The following is an 18017-nucleotide window of genomic DNA, read 5'->3' as shown; positions in this document are numbered from 1 at the left end:
GTAGGGGGAGAAGATATGGGAGATTGTAAGCCACTCTGAGTCTCTGATTCAGAGAGAAGGGTGGGGTATAAATCTGCAGTCTTCTTTTTAACGAGTGCGCTGCTGCTTGAAGGGCACTTGGTGTGATTAGTAGATGGATCAAAGCCACCAAGTAATACACCGTCTTTCAGTTTGCAAAAATATATAAAAAATAAATATATTACAAGAATTGTGTACAACACAAAGTAAATAATACAATACTGATCAAGATTGGCGGTGCTAGGACGTTTTAAAGTAACCCCTTTGGGTTTTCTGTTACTTTAAAACGTCCTAGCACCGCCGACCTTTACACAATTCTTGTAATACATTTTTGCAAATTGAAAGACAGGGTATTACTTGGTGGCTTTGATCCGTCTACATATCTTAACAAGTGGCTGCATACGCACATCCTTTTAAATTGATTGTATAGAACCATTAATTCATATGCATTTTGCATGTTTATTGTAGTTAAATATGTGGAGGTTTTGTCCTTTTTTTGTTGGTGTTGGTGTTTGAAAGACTGTGGCGACTTCTAGAGGGTCGCCCCAGGATAACTGGGGATTCATCTTTAAGTTCTATCAATGAACACATGAATACACGAAGCTACCTTGTACTGAATCAGTCCATCGGTCCGTCAAAGTCAGTATTGTCTCCTCAGACTGGCAGCAGCTCTCCAAGGTCTTCCCCATCACCTCCTGCCTGGTCCTTTCAGCTGGAGATGCCGGGGGATTGAACCTGGGACCTTCCGCATGACAAGGAGATGGTCTGCTAGGGAGACGCAGCCCCTCCCCGATGAAAAACTGTCAGATCAATTCAGCTTCTATAAGGATAGTAAAAGATTGGTTTAGCTCAAGAAACCTCACTTGAGGCCTATGGACAGGATTGGCTGTGTGTTGTTGCTGGGGAGCCTAAGAAGAGTAGAAGAAGAGTAGGTTTTTATACCTCACTTTTCTCTACTTTGAGTGGCTTACAATCTCCTTCCCTTTCTCTCCCCATAACAAGCACCTTGTGAGGCCGAGAGAGTTCTGAGAGAATCATGACTGACCCAAGGTCACCCAGCAGACTTCATGCAGAGGAGGTGTGGGGAATCAAACCCGTTCCTTCAGATTAGAGTCTGCTGGTCTTAACCACTCCACCACCCTGGCCTAACATTGGAAGGGCTAGAAAGCCCAAAGGAAAGATGGCTAAAGAAGGGATGTTTCACATGGCATAGTCCACCTTGAGTCCAGTGGGACTAGCAGGCTATCAAGGAAAGAAAGAAATGCGGAGCTGAGAAACCAAAACCCTGATAAGAGTCTGGGAGGACAAGATTACACAGGGCCTAGGAATGAGAAGTCCAAGGTAACTTTAGGAAGGAAAGATGAGCAGGAAGGAAGCCCCAGGCCCTGGGAGAAGGTGAAGCTGTGTCCATGCGTCACAAGATACTGCACTGTGGAAATTATTTGCAACTGAAATGTGTTGAATGTGGGAGAGCACAGCTCTGAGGGGGAAAAGGAGTGAAACTGTGACAGGATCAAGACGAAGGGGGTCAGGGACACGAAGTCAGGGAAACTGAGCTGCCTCCACGTATCCTTGGGCAAGGTCTGTAGTTCAGTGGTAGAGCATCTGCTTGGCATGCATAAGATCCCAAGTTCAATCCCTGGCATCTCCAGTTTTGATGACCAGGCAGGAGTCGATGCAAAAGGCCTCAGCTTGAGATCTTGCAAAGCAGCTTCCAGCCTGAGTAGACAGTTCTAATATTAATGGATCAGCGGTTTGATTCAGTATAAGGCAACTTCGTGTGTTCGTGTGGGTATTGCGCTATGGTAGCCCTGTAGCTATTATCCGCAGCTGGATTTCCCTGTGAGGGCAAGCCAATCCAGTGACAAATGATGTATGGATTTTGCTTTAGAGGGGAAGCTCCAGAGAGCCTGGGAGAGCGAGGGGAGCCAGACAATATGAGCGGTGGCCTGAAGGAAAGAGAGACAAAGGCACAGAGTTCATGAACGGTAGTCATCATTGCTGAGTGTAACCTCTGGGTTCAGACTGATAGATGCTGAGGGAACAAGTCAGCAGGGGAGTTGCGTGTGGGTTACTCCTTGGCATTTGACAGGCCACAGTCAGGAGCGGGAAGCAGGACTAAATAAACTGGGCCCACAGACACCTTTTCTGGTGCCTACCAACTATATTTAGGAAGTGGGTGGGTCCAGGTTAGGCCTTTTGCCCAGCAAGACTTCTGATTGTTGGGAGATTTGATTGGCCATGCGTATTTTTTCCTATATGATATTTTGGCAGCAGCTGCCAGCACAGCACAAGATCTGCATTGTGTGACTGAAGTTAAGCTGAGGTGATTGTTTTATGGCTGTCTCTGCCTCCTGTGGCAGCCATTTTGTGGTGGCCACTTTGTTCCTGAGTCCACCATGCCATGTCAGCATTCCAAATGTGCCCTCAGGCTCAAAAAGGTGGAGGATTCCCAAATAAATCACTGGTCTGATCCAGCATGGGGGGGACCCCTTGACTCCAATCTCCCCCCCCCACACACACACACGCACCATGGAAGTTCTCTTGGCTGATTTTGAACCAGTTGTTGACATTTTCTCTCATCCAGGCCTGCCTCTCAGGATTGGTATGAGGAGAAAATGAAGAGAACAGTGTTATCAGCTGCCTTGGGGGAGAAAAGCGAGATATAAGTATCTAAATAAATAAATTTTTTAGCCTCTGACTCACGCTTTTTTGTCTTAGCTCAGGAAAAACGGCTCTCGAGCAAGGGTGGCCAAACTTGCTTAAAATAAGAACCACGCAGAATAAACATCAGATGTCTGAGAGCTGCAAGACATCAGATGTTGGAAGGAAGGAAAATAGATGAGGAGGGAGAGGTGGAGTGAAAGCAACTTTAACTGCATTCTCCAAGCTGCCAGCTGGTTTGGCTTGGAGGTGTGATTTAGAGACAAATGTCTTCTCCAAATTGGCCAACGAAGTGGTGGGGGCTTTGAGAGCCACACAATATGTGTGAAAGAGCCACAAGTGGCTCCTGAGCCACAGTTTGGCCACCCCTAGAGCAAACTAATCTATGCAGTAGCTCACATCTTCAATGCCGGTAGCTCACAAAGTAGAATCTTGCTCGTAAGACTCCACAGCTTAGAGGAGTGTTTCCCTTCAGGCCAACAAAGTTTAATTCTGGGTATAAGCTTTCGTGTCTCACAAAAGCTTATACCCAGAATTAAACTTTATTGGTCTTAAAGCTGCCGCTGGGCTCAAACTTTGTACTGTAGGTTTATAGTCAGCCTTTTTCTGCTGTAAGGCAGTTGCCCCTCTTCCTATTGGGGAGAAGTCCCAAGCCTTATTCTCTGCCCCCCACCCCATACCAATACCATAGGGGAGATGTCAGGGCCGGGTCACCCAAGGGTCATGCAGAGGTGACCCCTTGCCACAGCTCCAGACAATAGGACATTATAAAGACTGGGGCTTGGGGCGGGGGACGCCTTCATTACGGGTGCTAGTGAGGCCCTAGAGGGTAAGCAAGGTTACTGTGAATTGATGTGGGGGGTTGGACAATGGGGGGGGGCCTGCGCATGGCTTCCTTTCCCCTCAGCCCCCAAAGCCCCAGAGATAAAAGAGCCCTTTTATGGCAGTACATGGCGTTGTGCTTTCCGCATGAACAGCAGGCTCATTAGCGGTACTTTAAATAGCCTTTCAGAACGGCTAACGAAGCTGGGGGGGGGGGGTTGGGAGCAGGCAAGGACAGACACTGCTGCCCCTCCCCCATCACGGGTATGGGGTCAGAAGAGACCCGTTTGGCCCCATTGGGATGAATTTGTACGGCTCTCCTTCTCTTGCTGTCCACCGTGTTTTTGATGGCAAGGCAAAGCTGCCTCGGATATGGGGTGACCCACAAGTTGAAGGAGTGAGGCCTTGGTTTTAATAAAAGTTCTCTTTTGCCTCTTTTTTTTTTTTACTTTAAATTTGTATGCCGTCCACTCCACATACGGACTCTGGGTGGTTCACAATCATGCTTTATGATTATAAAATATAAACAATTTTCAAGAGGGGTTTAGATAAAAATATGGAGCAGAGGTCCATCAGTGGCTATTAGCCACAAAAAAAATTTGCCACTGTGTGCCACAGAGTGTTGGACTGGATGGGCCATTGGCCTGATCTAACATGGCTTCTCTTATGTTCTTATGTGACACAGAGTGTTGGACTGGATGAGCCATTGGCCTGATCTAACATGGCTTCTCTTATGTTCTTAATTTATAATTTAAAACTTTGAAATGATGCTGTTTGGGTGGCCAAACTGCGGCTCAGGAGCCACATATACTTCATTCACACATATTGTGTGGCTCTTGAAGCCCCTACCGCCCCGTCAACCAGCTTGGAGAAGGCATTTGTCTCTTTAAATCACTTCTCTAAGCAAAGCCAAGTGGCGGTTTGTTAAAGTTGCTTTCTTTCCATCTCTCCCTCTCCCATCTGTTTTCCTTCCTTCCTTCCTTCCCTCCCTCCCTCCCACGTTCATGTCTTGTGGCTCTCAAACATCTGACATTTATTCTATGTGGTTCTTACATTAAGCAAGTTTGGCCATCCCTGCTATAGAGCCTTCAGCACAGAAGGCTGAATACCAGTAATAGGGTTTTCAAACTATATAGGAGGACCATGAGGTAAATTGATAACAAAGATTTCAGGTTTTCACGGCTGGTAACATCATTAGGGTTTGTAGAATCTTTCGGGCTGTGTTCTACTGGAGAAAGTTTTTCTTCCAGACGTTTCGTTCTCGGCTACGGAGAACATCCTCAGTGGCGTTGCAGTCGGAGCAGGCGCTCTGACCTTCTTGGCTGCTGTGCATTGAGTGAGGCCGAAAACGAAACGTCTGGAAGAAAAACTTCCTCCAGTAGAACACGGCACTTGAGCCCGAAAGATTCTACAAACCCTAATAAATTGATAACGTTTGAGAGCTAGGGACAGACCCAAGTTCGTTTTCCCTGGAGTTTCCACTTTTCATCGCCCCATATCTCCACTATTGATTTCTTTTTTCATAACCGCCTATACAGAAGGTCAATGAGGAGTCACCACATGGCATCAATAGTTGCCAGCTTTAGGTTGGGAAGTACCAGGAGATTTGGGGGGTGGAGCCTGGGAAAGGCAAGGTTTGTGGGAGGACCTCAGCAGGATACAGTGCCATAAACTCCACCCTCCAAAGCAGCCATTTTCTCCTGAGGAACTGATCTCTGTAGTCTGGAGATCTACGGTAATAGCGGGAGAGCTCCAGCTGCCACCTGGATGTTGGCAACCCTAATTGCACCTGAGACAGCGGGCGCTGGTTTGCTGGAATAAGATGATGGTCGTCTTTACTGCCCTTCTAGATTCTCCTGTTTATTTCTGCAGGGACCTTTCACAGCTGAGCAGGGAGCTGAACCCACCGAGTCCATTTAAAAATTTTTCTATCTGATCGCCCTGCAGCCTATGGAGTGCCTCTGCACATGTGTTGTGTAGCATTCTTTCACTTCTAAGTTAATCACAATCTCATGCGCATACCGCATATACACAAAATACGTGGGTGCGTTAAGTGCCATCAAGTTGCTTCTGGTGACCACGTTAATTAATGTCTTCCAAAATGTCTTATTGTTAAAAGCTTTGTTATCGCTAAAAGCTTTGCCCAAGTCTTGCAAGCTGAGGGCTGTAACTTCCTTGATTGAGTCCATCTTCTCCTCTTGGGTCTTCCCTCTTCCTGATGCCTTCAGCTTTCTCTAGTATTATTGTCTTTTCTAGTAACTCTTGTCCTCTCATAATGTGACCCTCAGTTTAGTCATTGTAGCTTCTAGGGAGAGCTCAGGCTTGATTTGATCTAGAACCCACTTTTTTGTCTTATCGGTGGTTCACAGCAGACTTTATTTTGGGCATGAGCTCACAGGAACGGAGCTTTGGAACCTGTCTAAATTATATTGTGCTCTTTCTTTCTTGCCCCCCTTCCCCCCCCCCAAAAAAAACTTGCTTCTGGGCTCCATTGTTCAAACCCCCTGTGAGAATTTTGCTGAACTCTATAATTTGACAAACTTTCTAATATGTGGCCACATAGAAGAAAGTAATTTTAAAAGTATGATGTGAGTCAGGTTTTAATCTTCTTCGTGGTCTCTGTGCAGTCCCACACATGGGTTATCCGTCTGGATCGAACTCGACCTCGGAGAATTCAGAGCAATCTTAAGCGTTAATTTTGGCGCGCACTTCCTCTCGTTCTGGGGAGGAGGCATACACCGCGCATGCCTAGAACGGGAGAGGGACGCTCCACCCACCCAGATCTTCTTCGTGGTCTCTGTGCAGTCACACACATGGGTTATCCGTCTTGATCGAACCTGACCTCGGAGAATTCAAAGCAATCTTAAGCGTTAATTTTGGCGCGCACTTCCTCTCGTTCTGGGGAGGAGGCATCCACCGCGCATGCCTAGAACAGGAGAGAGGCGCTCCACCCACCCAGTTTCTTCTTTACCGCCATCCGGGATACACCTACCTCGCTGCGTCTCCGTCTTTTCTCTGCAATCTTCACCTCAATACTTGCGTCTTCATCGTTCTTCATTTCAAATTTTCATCTTCACCTCTCCGGTATCGTAAAAAAAAATCTTTTATCTATCCTTCCTTACCTTTTTCTTTCCCCTCCCCCTCCCCCCCTCTTTCCGGGCGGATGGAAGGGAAGGATAACAAAATCACTTTTAAAAAGTGTACTCAATGTGGGGCTAAGATTCCGTCTACAGACGGACACTCCTTGTGCCTTTTCTGTTTGGGGGAGACCCACAGAACCGACACTTGCCTCCATTGGAGTAAGTTTGGGAAGCAGGCTAAAAAGAATCGTGCGGTCAGGCTCAAAAGCCACCTTCTGGAATCATCTCTACGGCCTGCGATGTCTCAAGCCTTGGGGTCTCAAATTTCGCCATCATCCCTAACCACGCAAAGGGAAATGGCTCGACCGGCAGCTTCCATGGCATCGGCTTCCAGCAAGCATAAGTCCAGGAAGCACTCCAAGAAGTCTGACGATTCTAAAAAGAAACATCATAATGGAATCGACTTCCACAAAACCATCGGATTCAACAACCCATCGATCGAAGTCGAGGACAGATCATCGGTCTTCGGCTCCTAGGTCTCCCAATATGACCTCGACATCGCACCCGACTGCTCCCGCTACAACTTTGATGTCAACGGTGCCGACTCCACCCGAGCATACTGATACGAGGCCTGAAGGGATCGTCCATATTCTTTCAAGGTCACCTTCAATCCACGAATCCTTACCGGAAAAGATCCTCGACACCGAGTCGCCTGAATCACCGCATCTTCGGAGTCAACAATCTAATGTTCTCGAACCACATTCTTTTTGAGAGGTCTCTTTACCTTGTAAGCAGCAGACAGCCTCCCCGGTGTCTCCGCTTCGAAGGGAACCATCGACTTTGAGGGAGCCATCCACTCAAGTCCTACCAGCACGATCCCCACGTCACGCTCTGAGATCTTTTCTACCATCTCTTCACGGCCAACACATTCAGATCACTTCAGACAATATTGCCACTGTCTTCTACATCAATCGCCAAGGGGGCACTGCTTCCGTCCGCCTCTGCAAGCGAGTCATGTCCCTATGGCATTGGAGCATTGCGCACAACATATTTCTGACAGCTTTGCACCTACCTGGAGTTCAGAATGTGAAGGCGGATGCACTAAGCCGACACCTAGTCAACGATCACAAATGGACCCTCAATCGCCAATACCTTCAGTCAGTCTTCAAAATTTTCGGAGTCCCAGAGATAGATGTCTTTGCCTCACCGCACAACACCCAGTGTCTGCGCTTCTACACTCGAGGTCCGAAAGATGCATTCCTCCACCGGTGGTCGGGACCTCTGCATTACTTATTTCCACCGATTCCTCTCATCACAAGGTCACTCCAGAAAATCAAGCTAGATCAGACCAATTGCATCTTGATCACTCCATGGTGGCCTCGTCAACCCTGGTTCACCACTCTTCTTCTGTCGGACAACACATTCCTCCAGTTTCCCAGAGTACGCGATCTACTCTACCAACAAGAAGGCAAGACCCTGGTCTTCTAAAACTGACTGCCTGGAAGATCAGTTTTTGAACTTTCCTCAGGAGGTTCGCCATGTCATGCTTAATGCCAGAAAACCCTCCACTAGGAAATCGTACTCTCTGAAATGGAAACGTTTTTCGACCTATGCTTCCAATCATAATTTCCATCCTGAACTTTCCACTATAGCTCAGATTTTAACATATACGTTGTCTCTTTCTTAGGCGGGACTAACTTATGCCATGTCTTGTTAGCCGCCCTGAGCCTGCTTCGGCGGGGGGGGGGGCGGGATACAAATAAAAATTTATTATTATTATTATTCTTTAAAAGTGCATCTAGCAGCCATCTCAGCCTTTCATCCTCGCATTGAGGGATGCACTGTTTTCTCCCACTCTGCAACTAAAGCCTTTATGAAGGGAATCCTGCGCATCCAACCTCCAATTCGTCAGCTACAGCCCACTTGGAGTTTATCTCTCGTCCTGAGCCAACTCTTAAAACCACCTTTCGAGCCTATGGCGTCTATCCCTCTGCACCTTCTGTCATGGAAGACGGCATTGCTGGTGGCACTTACATCGGGTAGAAGGGTCAGTGACATTTGTGCTTTCAGGGCAGATCCTCCATACACTATCTTCCATCATGATAGAGTAATATTACACCCTGACCCATCCTTTCTACCTAAAGTCATTTCACCGTTTCATTTAGGAAAACCTTCTACTCTGCCTTCATTTTTCCAACATCCTAGTGATGAAGGTCAACGGGCCCTTCACAATTTGGATGTGCGTAGGGCTCTTGCCTTTTACATTGAACGGACACGTTCTTTCCGCACTGACACTAGACTTTTCGTAGCCTATGGAACCCGCAACCAGGGTTGCAAAATTTCAACCCAAAGATTTTCCAAATGGGTAGTTGCGGCCATTTCCTTATGCTACAGACTGGCTAAGCAACCTGTACCGGAACATTTACGAGTTCATTCCACTCGAACCGTGTCAACATCATCAGCCTTCTGCAAGGGCGTCCCGATGGAAGACGTCTGCGCTGCTGCGGTTTGGTCTTCTCCATCTACGTTTGCCACGCACTATACCTTAGACGTCCGTGCTTGGCGTGACGCGTCCTTCGGACAGGCTGTATTACATTTCATCTTTCCCCAGTCTTCTATTCTGTAGGTACATTCCTTATTTTCTCATATGCCTACTTAACCTCTGTCTTCTTATTACAGATCCAGCACCCGCCTCCGGGCAAAATAGCTTGCCAGTCACCCATGTGTGGGACTGCACAAAGACCGTGAAGAAGATGGACAGGTTTCTTACCTGTAACTGATGATCTTCGAGTGGTCATCTGTGCAGTCACACACGCCCGCCCAGCCTTCCCCGCTGCTGGATTGTTTTAATTTTTCTACTTACTAGATTGCTCTATACGGCGGCTAGAAGAAACTGGGTGGGTGGAACGCCTCTCTCCCATTCTAGGCATGTGCGGTGGATGCCTCCTCCCCAGAACGAGAGGGAGTGCGTGCCAAAATTAACGCTTAAGATTGCTTTGAATTCTCCGAGGTCGGGTTTGATCTAGACGGATAACCCATGTGTGTGACTGCACAGATGACCACTCGAAGATCATCAGTTACAGGTAAGAAACCTGTCATTATGACAGTTATAATAATTCAAGAAGCATTTGAAAGTAGATGCTGAGCTGATATAATTGAGTACACCTTCCGGTGATATCGAGGGGTGTGTGGCATATGCAAATTAGTTATACTAATGAGCTCTGGCGCCTCTTTTTCTGTGACATGACCCCTGGTTTACAGTATCTGTAAAACTCTCCTCCAATCGGGCTTAATATTGGAGATCTATTTCTATATGCCGAAAAAATCAGCTTTCTTATTGATTAGACAAAGATTGGTTGATATTGAATTTCAAGTGCTTGAAAGCCTTGGTAAAGCCAGTTGTTCACCCTTGAGTTTGGGGTTTTTACCTCCTGGGTATAGGGCTGAATATCTCAACGGCCTAACTGCCCCTTGGCAATGCAGAGCCTATTCACTAGCTAGGTTCAGTGTGCTACCAGTTTGAGAGAGCCAGTTTGGTGTAGTGGTTAAGTGCATGGACTCTTATCTGGGAGAACCGGGTTTGATTCCCCACTCCTCCACTTGCACCTTCTGGAATGGCCTTGGGTCAGCCAGAGCTCTAATAGAGAGCCAGTTTGGTGTAGTGGTTAAGTGTGTGGACTCTTATCTGGGAGAACCAGGTTTGATTCCCCACTCCTCCACTTGCACCTTCTGGAATGGCCTTGGGTCAGCCAGAGCTCTGGCAGAGGTTGTCCTTGAAAGGCCAGCTGCTGGGAGAGCCCTCTCCAGCCCCACCCACCTCACAGGGTGTCTGTTGTGGGGGGAGAAGATATAGGAGATTGTAAGCCGCTCTGAGTCTCTGATTCAGAGAGAAGGGCGGGATATAAATCTGCAATTATTCTTCTTCTTCTTCTACCATCTGCAATACTTCTTGGAAGATTCCATAAATCTCCCTATGCTAACAGTCTGTGGACTTGTGCATGTCCAGAGACAGAAACTTTAGAACGTGTATTCTTAAACTGTACTTTTTTACTTTGACCTTCGCTCCATACCCGTTGACCCCTGTTTGAGTGAGCAAACAGCAAAGCCCATCAAATATGAAATTGTCTTCTTTGTTGTCAACTCGGAACCAAATGGTAATTGAAACTGTTTCAAATGTTTTACATCTAGCATCTAGGAGGTGCTCAATGTATTTGCAAACTGCCATTTGATGGATCGATTGGTTCCCTGTTACGTTCGCTATCATGCCAATAAAGGTTATTGTATTATATTGAATTGTATTGTAGAAATTCTCCTCCAACACCACATTTCAAAGCAAACGACTTTCGTCCTGTTGGCTTTCTTCGCTGTCCAACTTTCACACCCATACATAGTAGTGGGGGATACTATGGCATAATATTATTCCAAAAACACATGCCTGAACTTCAAGGAATTTTTTCCCCCAGTTAAACCCGCAAACTCGTTTCTTTCAGGAATTAAATTTTCAAGCTCTGTACGTAGAGCTTGAGAAGGATCGGTCTGCCCTGCAATTATAATCTGGTTTTAAATTGGCCATGAAAAAAAGCGGTCCAGAATCCACAATGAATCCCATCTGAAACTTCCTACATCTTCTTAGAAATAAGTTTTCACTTTGAGAAACGTTCTGTGGGTCTAGAGGAAGTATGACTCTTCTTCCTGAGGTGGAGTCGCGTTGCTTAGAAGTGGGAAAGAACATTTACTTTCTGTTGGAATGTTAGAACTCGGAGCCATCCAAAGAAAACCGGATTGCAGCCATTTTCAAACTTGTAAAATATCTAATGAAGCAATGAACTCATTGCATCAAGATGTTGTAATGGCCAGGGATATAAATGACTTTTCAGGAAGGATCACACACATTAGTGAAAACAGGGGTGGAATTCTAGAAGGAGCTCCTTTGCACATTGGTCCACACACCCATGATGTAGCCAATCCTCCAAGAGCTTACAAGGCTCTCAGTACAGGGCCTACTGTAAGCTCCAGGAGGATTGGCTACATCAGGGGTGTGTGGCCTAATATGCAAAAGAGCTCCTACTAGAATTCCACCCCTGAGTGAGAAATAGCCTAAGTTGTACCTGAAGGAGCTTCTTATTGTTTTTTTAGATTAGTCATTTCCAAACTGTGTGTCGCGGCATACTGGTATGTCACAAGAAATAAATAATAAAGCTCTGTGAACCCAAACTTAATTCACTCGCAAAAGAGAGTCTGCTCGCAGCATCTCTGTATGAGTTATTCGTCTAACCTTGCCTTCTCCTTGGGGAAGGTGTTTGTTCGTGGGGGGAAGGGGAAAATCCTGCTACAGCCTCTCTTGATAGGTAGCAATCGGATCATTCAAGTCCTTCTGATGCAGAGATCCTTTGACTTCTGTAGGATTCCCAGCTCTGGGTTGAGAAATACCCAAGGGTTTAGGGGAGGGAGCCTGAGGAAGGAGGGGTTTAGAGAGGGGAGGGGCCTCAGTAGAGAACAGTGCCATAGAATTCATCCCTCAAAGACGCCATTTTCTCAGGAGCATTGATCGTGTGGAGATCAATTGTAGGAAATCAGGTTCCACCTGGAGGTGGCAGGGCTTTTTTTTGTAGCAGGAACTCTTTTGCATATTAGGCCACACACCCCTGATGTAACCAATCCTCCTGGAGCTTACAGTAGGCCCTTCACTAAGAGCCCTGTAAGCTCTTGGAGGATTGGCTATATCAGGGGGGCGTGGCCTAATATGCAAAGGAGTTCCTGCTACGAAAAAAGCCCTGCTACTGGGCAAAATGGCTCCTTGCTGTAGAAGAATTTTTTTTTTTTTACCTCCTTGTGCTGCAGGATTCTCCTTCAAGCTCTGATCACTTGGCTCTGTTTTTCCCCCCTTCCACAGGGTACATCCCTAGCTACCTGGACAAAGATGAACAGTGCGTTGTATGTGGAGACAAAGCCACGGGGTACCACTACCGATGTATCACCTGCGAAGGTTGCAAGGTAATAAACGCTGGAGAGGGAACAGGGGATGGGAAGCACATAATCTCAGCCGATCTTACCTCACAGGCAGTGCTCCCTCTAAGCCAGGGGTGGCCAAAGTTGCTTAATGTAAGAGCCACGTATAATAAATGTCAGATGTCTGAGAGCCACAAGGCATGAACGTCAGATGTTTGAAAGCCGCAATACATGAACGTCAGACAGTTGAGCGCTGAAAGGAAGGCAAAAGGATGGGGAGGGAGAGGTGGAAAGAATGCAATTTTAACTTTAAATGCATTCTCCAAGCTGCCGGCTGGCTTGGCTTAGTGAAGACATTTAAGACATTGGATTTATATTCCGCCCTCCACCCTGAATCTCAGAGTGGTTCATAATCTCCTTTATCTTCCCCACAACAGACACCCTGTGAGGTAGGTGGGGCTGAGAAGACTCTCACAGCAGCTGCCCTTTCAATGACAACCTCTGCCAGAGTTATCGCTGACCCAAGGCCATTCCAGCAGGGGCAAGTGGAGGAGTGGGGAATCAAACCCAGTTCTCCCAGATAGGAGTCCATGCACTTAACCACTGCACCAAACTGGCTCTCACACATTTTTTTTGCCTTAGCTCAGGAAAAAATGGCCCCAGAGCAAACTAATTTATGCAGTAGCTCACAGCTTTAATGCCAGTAACTCATGAAGTAGAATTTCTTCTCACAAGACTCCACAGCTTAGAGCAGGGGTGGCCAAACTGTGGCTCAGAAGCCACATGTGGCTCTTTCACACATATTGTGTGGCTCTTGAAGCTCCCACTGCCCCACTGGGCTGGCTTGAAGAAAGGCATTTAAAGATTTAAAGAGAGAAATGCCTTCTTCGAGCCAGCCAGTGGGGCAGTGAGGAAATCCTCCTGCAAAAGCCACATTGAGATTGCTAGACGTTTCCCAATGATCTCTGCCTCAGTAGTTTTGAGTTTTTTTGTTTGACAGTCTGCTGCTCCTCAGAGCATCCTTCATGTTGGGCAGTAGAACCACCTTGGCCTTGGATCAGGGCTTTTTTGTAGCAGGAACACCTTTGCATATTAGGTCACACCCCCCTGATGTAGCCAATCTTCCAAGAGCTTACAAAAAAGAGCCTTGTAAACTCTTGGGGGATTGGCTGCATCAGGGGGGTGTGGCCTAATAGGCAAAGGAGGTCCTGCTAGAATTCCTTACAGGGCTCTTAGTACAAGGGCCTACTGTCAGCTCCAGGAGGATTGGCTACATCAGGGGGTGTGGCCTAATATGCAAAGGAGGTCCTGCTAGAATTCCCTACAGGGCTCTTCGTACAGGGCCTGCTGTAAGCTCCGGTAGGATTGGCTACATCAGGGGTGTGTGGCCTAATATGCAAAGGAGGTCCTGCTAGAATTCCTTACAGGGCTCTCAGAACAGGGCCTAGTGAGAGCTCCAGGAGGATTGGCTACATCAGGGGTGTGTGGCCTAATAGGCAAAGGAGGTCCTGCTAGAATTCCTTACAGGGCTCTTTGTACAGGGCCTGCTGAGAGCTCCAGGAGGACTGGCTACATCAGGGGTGTGTGGCCTAATAGGCAAAGGAGGTCCTGCTAGAATTCCTTACAGGGCTCTTAGTACAAGGGCCTACTGTAAGCTCCAGGAGGATTGGCTACATCAGGGGGTGTGGCCTAATAGGCAAAGGAGGTCCTGCTAGAATTCCTTACAGGGCTCTTCGTACAGGGCCTGCTGTAAGCTCCAGGAGGATTGGCTACATAAGGGGGTGTCGCCTAATATGCAAAGGAGGTCCTGCTAGAATTCCTTACAGGGCTCTTTGTACAGGGCCTACTGTAAGCTCCGGTAGGATTGGCTACATCAGGGGTGTGTGGCCTAATAGGCAAAGGAGGTCCTGTTAGAATTCCTTACAGGGCTCTTTGTACAGGGCCTGCTGAGAGCTCCAGGAGGATTGGCTACATCAGGGGTGTGTGGCCTAATAGGCAAAGGAGGTCCTGCTAGAATTCCTTACAGGGCTCTTAGTACAAGGGCCTACTGTAAGCTCCAGGAGGATTGGCTACATCAGGGGTGTGTGGCCAAATATGCGAAGGAGTTCCTGCTACAAAAGAAAAATCCCAGTTTTAAGGCCAATGGCCAAAAACCTTTTTTGTGGAACGGGGGAAGCATATGGAGGGAGGAAATAATTAGACAGCAGAAACAGAATTAAAGCAGAGAGCTAGAAGGCGGTTACGTTGAAAACCGCTCTTGCGTTAATGTATCGGTATATAGTACAATTTAGAGTTTTCCGGGCACGTTGATTGTAAGACAAAGAATTTGTATTTTATTGATTTTAATTTTTAAATTTCAAAAAAATGCTGATTATGAATTCGGGCACGGTTCACAAAGAGACACCTCTTGTTCCGCCACCCGCTCCCAATGTTTTTCTGGCACAAGGCAAGACTTCCCACAGGGGGTTAGCTAAGGACGCTAGGCACCGTGGTCTTTAATGGGCATTAGTGGAAAGACCTGGGGGAGGGGCTTGGCCGAGGGCTTTGCTGAACATCCAACGACGTTGGGTGTCTAATGAGCAGGAATTCTATCAGGGTGTTCCGACTACATTCGAGAACGCGTTATTCTTCCACCGGGAGTTGCTGAGATGGTGTTACCTTTCTCTCCCAGCACTACTGTTGGGCTCAGGACCAGCTGAAGTGGAATGCTGTGTGGGCCGCGGGATCCCTAGCAGCAGTGATAGGGTTGCCAACCTCCAGGTGGTTCTAGAACTACCAGAACCACATGGGAAAAAGACTAGTAATACATAGATAGACCTCCGTGACAAACCAATAATTACAAACCAGCCTTGAATTCAGCAGGAGATCACAGGAGCACAGCTCCTGAACCTTTCTGACGGCCCCCCCTCCTCCTCCACACCTCCCCCTCCTCCTCCTTGTCCACTGAATAGTAGGTGCAGCTGCATAACAATCCCTCGATTAGGAGAGCAGGCAGCCAGCCAACCACCAGGAGCTTTGCCACACCCCCAGCAGCCCTCATGAACTCCTGGAGAAGCCCACACCACCCTTTCTCCACTTCTTATATGATTTTGGGCTGCGAGTGGCTTGCTGGCCTCTTGGCCGGGGGCGGGTGGCCAAGGAGATCCCCAGGCGAGCGAGGCCTGCTTGGGCTGGCTGGATCTCTAGCCAGCTCAAGCAGGCCTTGCTCACCCGGGGCTCTCCTTTCTTGCATCAGGTTGCTTTTGGCTGGTGGGAGGGGGGCAGCATATGCTAATGAGTTATGCTGATGAGCTCCACCACCTATTTTTCCACAAAACCACCCCTGATTACAAATATGCAAAAGTATATATAGTTTTCTTAGAATCAACACATATGGGTGTCAAACATACGGCCCGCGGGCCAGATCAGCCCCACAGAGGGCTTCAATCAGGCCCTCCAGCAACTGGCTGTCGCCTGCTTCATTTTCCCTTGCCTGATTTTTTTGGTCACCATTTTGTGTTTTTCCCCCCCGAACAGGCCAGAGCAGCAAAGCAGCCTTTCCCTCTCTCCCCTCCCTTTTCCCAAAGGGAGGAGGAGGAAGGAGCAGCCTCAGCCAGTGAGGGAGCTTGGCTCTATAGCTCTGCTGAGTGATTAAGTTTGCCAGTTCAATTAATCACCCTGCAGAGCTACTGAGACAAGTCTCTCTTCCTTCTAATGAATGGCTGAGGCTCCTCCCCCTCCTCATGCCCCAGGGAAGGAAAGAAAGAAAGAGCAAGAGCTTCCTTTGCCAGTCCATACCAACAGGAAAGCTACAAAGAGTGCTTTTAAGGCTAGCAACGTTTTAGTGAAGGTATGAGCTTTTTGCTTGGCTACAGAGAGAGAGAAAGAGTTTTGTTGGGCTTGTTATGGGTGTAACTGGGTGGTTTCCCCTCCTCTTTTTCACTGTATTCATCCCCTCCAGTCTTTCTCAGTAGGAAAGCATGTGAACTATTTAGAAAAGAAATATCAAAATTAAGCTGAGTGTGTTCCACCCCAGGTTTACCCAGCAAATTTCCCTTAATTTTTCTTTCAATTTTCCTTTGATTGCAGGTCTTGAATTTAGACTTCCCAGATAGTAGGCTGACACTGACCACTGTACATGGCTGTCTCTCTGTTCTTGTAGTAGGGTTTGTTTTTTTTTTGGGGGGGGGGGGAGTTGTATTTTTTTTTTTTAGTTGTAGTCATTTTTCTGGGGGGGAAATTATAGTTTTGTAGACAAGCACATAGCCCTCAGTCTGTGCCATGGTGCCTTCGCGTGTTCTTGACTAGCAACTTCTGCACAACTTCTGAAGCAACTTCTGCACAAAAGCTCACAGTGTCCAGCTGCTTCATGTTCCTCTGAGTCTTAGGCTCAAAGCATTGACCGTGAGAGATCTGTAATGAATGTCAATGAATCAAAAGTAGGTTTGCAACTTACGGATGTGTACGCCTGAACAGCACATATTCAAGACTGGTACAACACAGACATTGCCTGCAGATTTTGATGCAATAATTCATAGCAAGAGGTGACATTTATCAGAGACTGTAAAACAAAAATATCGCAAGCGTGCTAATATTTTAAGCACGTTTTATTTGAAGTTAACAGAAATCTTTAATTGTGTGTCTGTGCCCTTTATAAAGTTTATATCTCCACTACCTGGCATTACATTTAACGATGCACATGACCCGGCCCGATAAGGTCTCATTTATGTCAAATCCGGGCCTCATAACAAATGTGTTCAACACGTCTGCTCTAGACAATAAATATAACATGTTAAAAAATATAGCCATACAAAAATCCCCATCCAATATATTTTTTTAAAGGATTAATAGGTTTATTATGGTATCCAATATTGTGAAGTTATTCCAATCTATATATTTGAATAACTTCACAGTGGAATAACAGTGGACTTATATCTGTACCCAACAGTGGAATTCTATCTGTACAGATAGAATTGCATTGCTGGATTAGGCAACGTTTCTAGTGTTGAGACTGTTACCAGCGATAGGACTGCCCTCCACAGGGCTTTTTTTTTTTGTAGCAGGAACTCCTTTGCATATTAGGCAACACCCCCTTGAGGCAGCCAGTCCTCCGAGAGCTTACAGGGCCTACTGTAAGCGCCAGGATTGGCTACGTCAGGGGTGTGTGGCCTAATATGCAAAGGAGTTCCTGCTACAAAACAAAGCCCTGGGCCTTCATATTTAAGAATGTCCCTCTGAGGCCTCCTTAGGCCTTGATTTCTCTGTGGGCTGAGTAAAGTTTCACTGCCCCTGGCTTCTCTGTGGTGAAGGATCTTTATGCTTACCTTGATAATTAAGGGCTTTCCCACGTTCTTGTTTTCCCCCTTGTGTGTTCCTGTTGCTTTGGGGGGGATGTCTGTTCTACACGTTTTGGTCCCTCTAGTGGTCGATGCAATATGGCTTTGCTGTATGTCCATCATAAAAATCTGCAGTTTGAGTCTGCCGGGAGATATGCCATTCATACAG

General features: G+C 47.0%; 2 protein-coding genes across 2 annotated transcripts in view; one reads left to right on the top strand and one right to left on the bottom strand.

Moving 5' to 3' along the window:
* The window catches only part of NR1D1 (nuclear receptor subfamily 1 group D member 1), a 375483-nt gene that overhangs the window by 297106 nt on the left and 60360 nt on the right, over nucleotides 1-18017 (bottom strand). The gene's annotated exons all lie outside the window — the stretch shown is intronic.
* The window catches only part of THRA (thyroid hormone receptor alpha), a 231283-nt gene that overhangs the window by 191701 nt on the left and 21565 nt on the right, over nucleotides 1-18017 (top strand). Inside the window, 1 exon segment of the mRNA XM_060256782.1 lies at nucleotides 12478-12578. Coding sequence (XP_060112765.1) covers nucleotides 12478-12578 — 101 coding nt within the window.

The sequence above is a fragment of the Heteronotia binoei genome, chromosome 15, assembly GCF_032191835.1.
Source record: "Heteronotia binoei isolate CCM8104 ecotype False Entrance Well chromosome 15, APGP_CSIRO_Hbin_v1, whole genome shotgun sequence".
In the NCBI taxonomy this organism is placed as follows: Eukaryota; Metazoa; Chordata; class Lepidosauria; order Squamata; family Gekkonidae; genus Heteronotia; species Heteronotia binoei.
The sequence above is the reverse complement of the archived record's forward strand: the minus strand, read 5'-3'. Positions and strand labels throughout refer to the sequence as shown.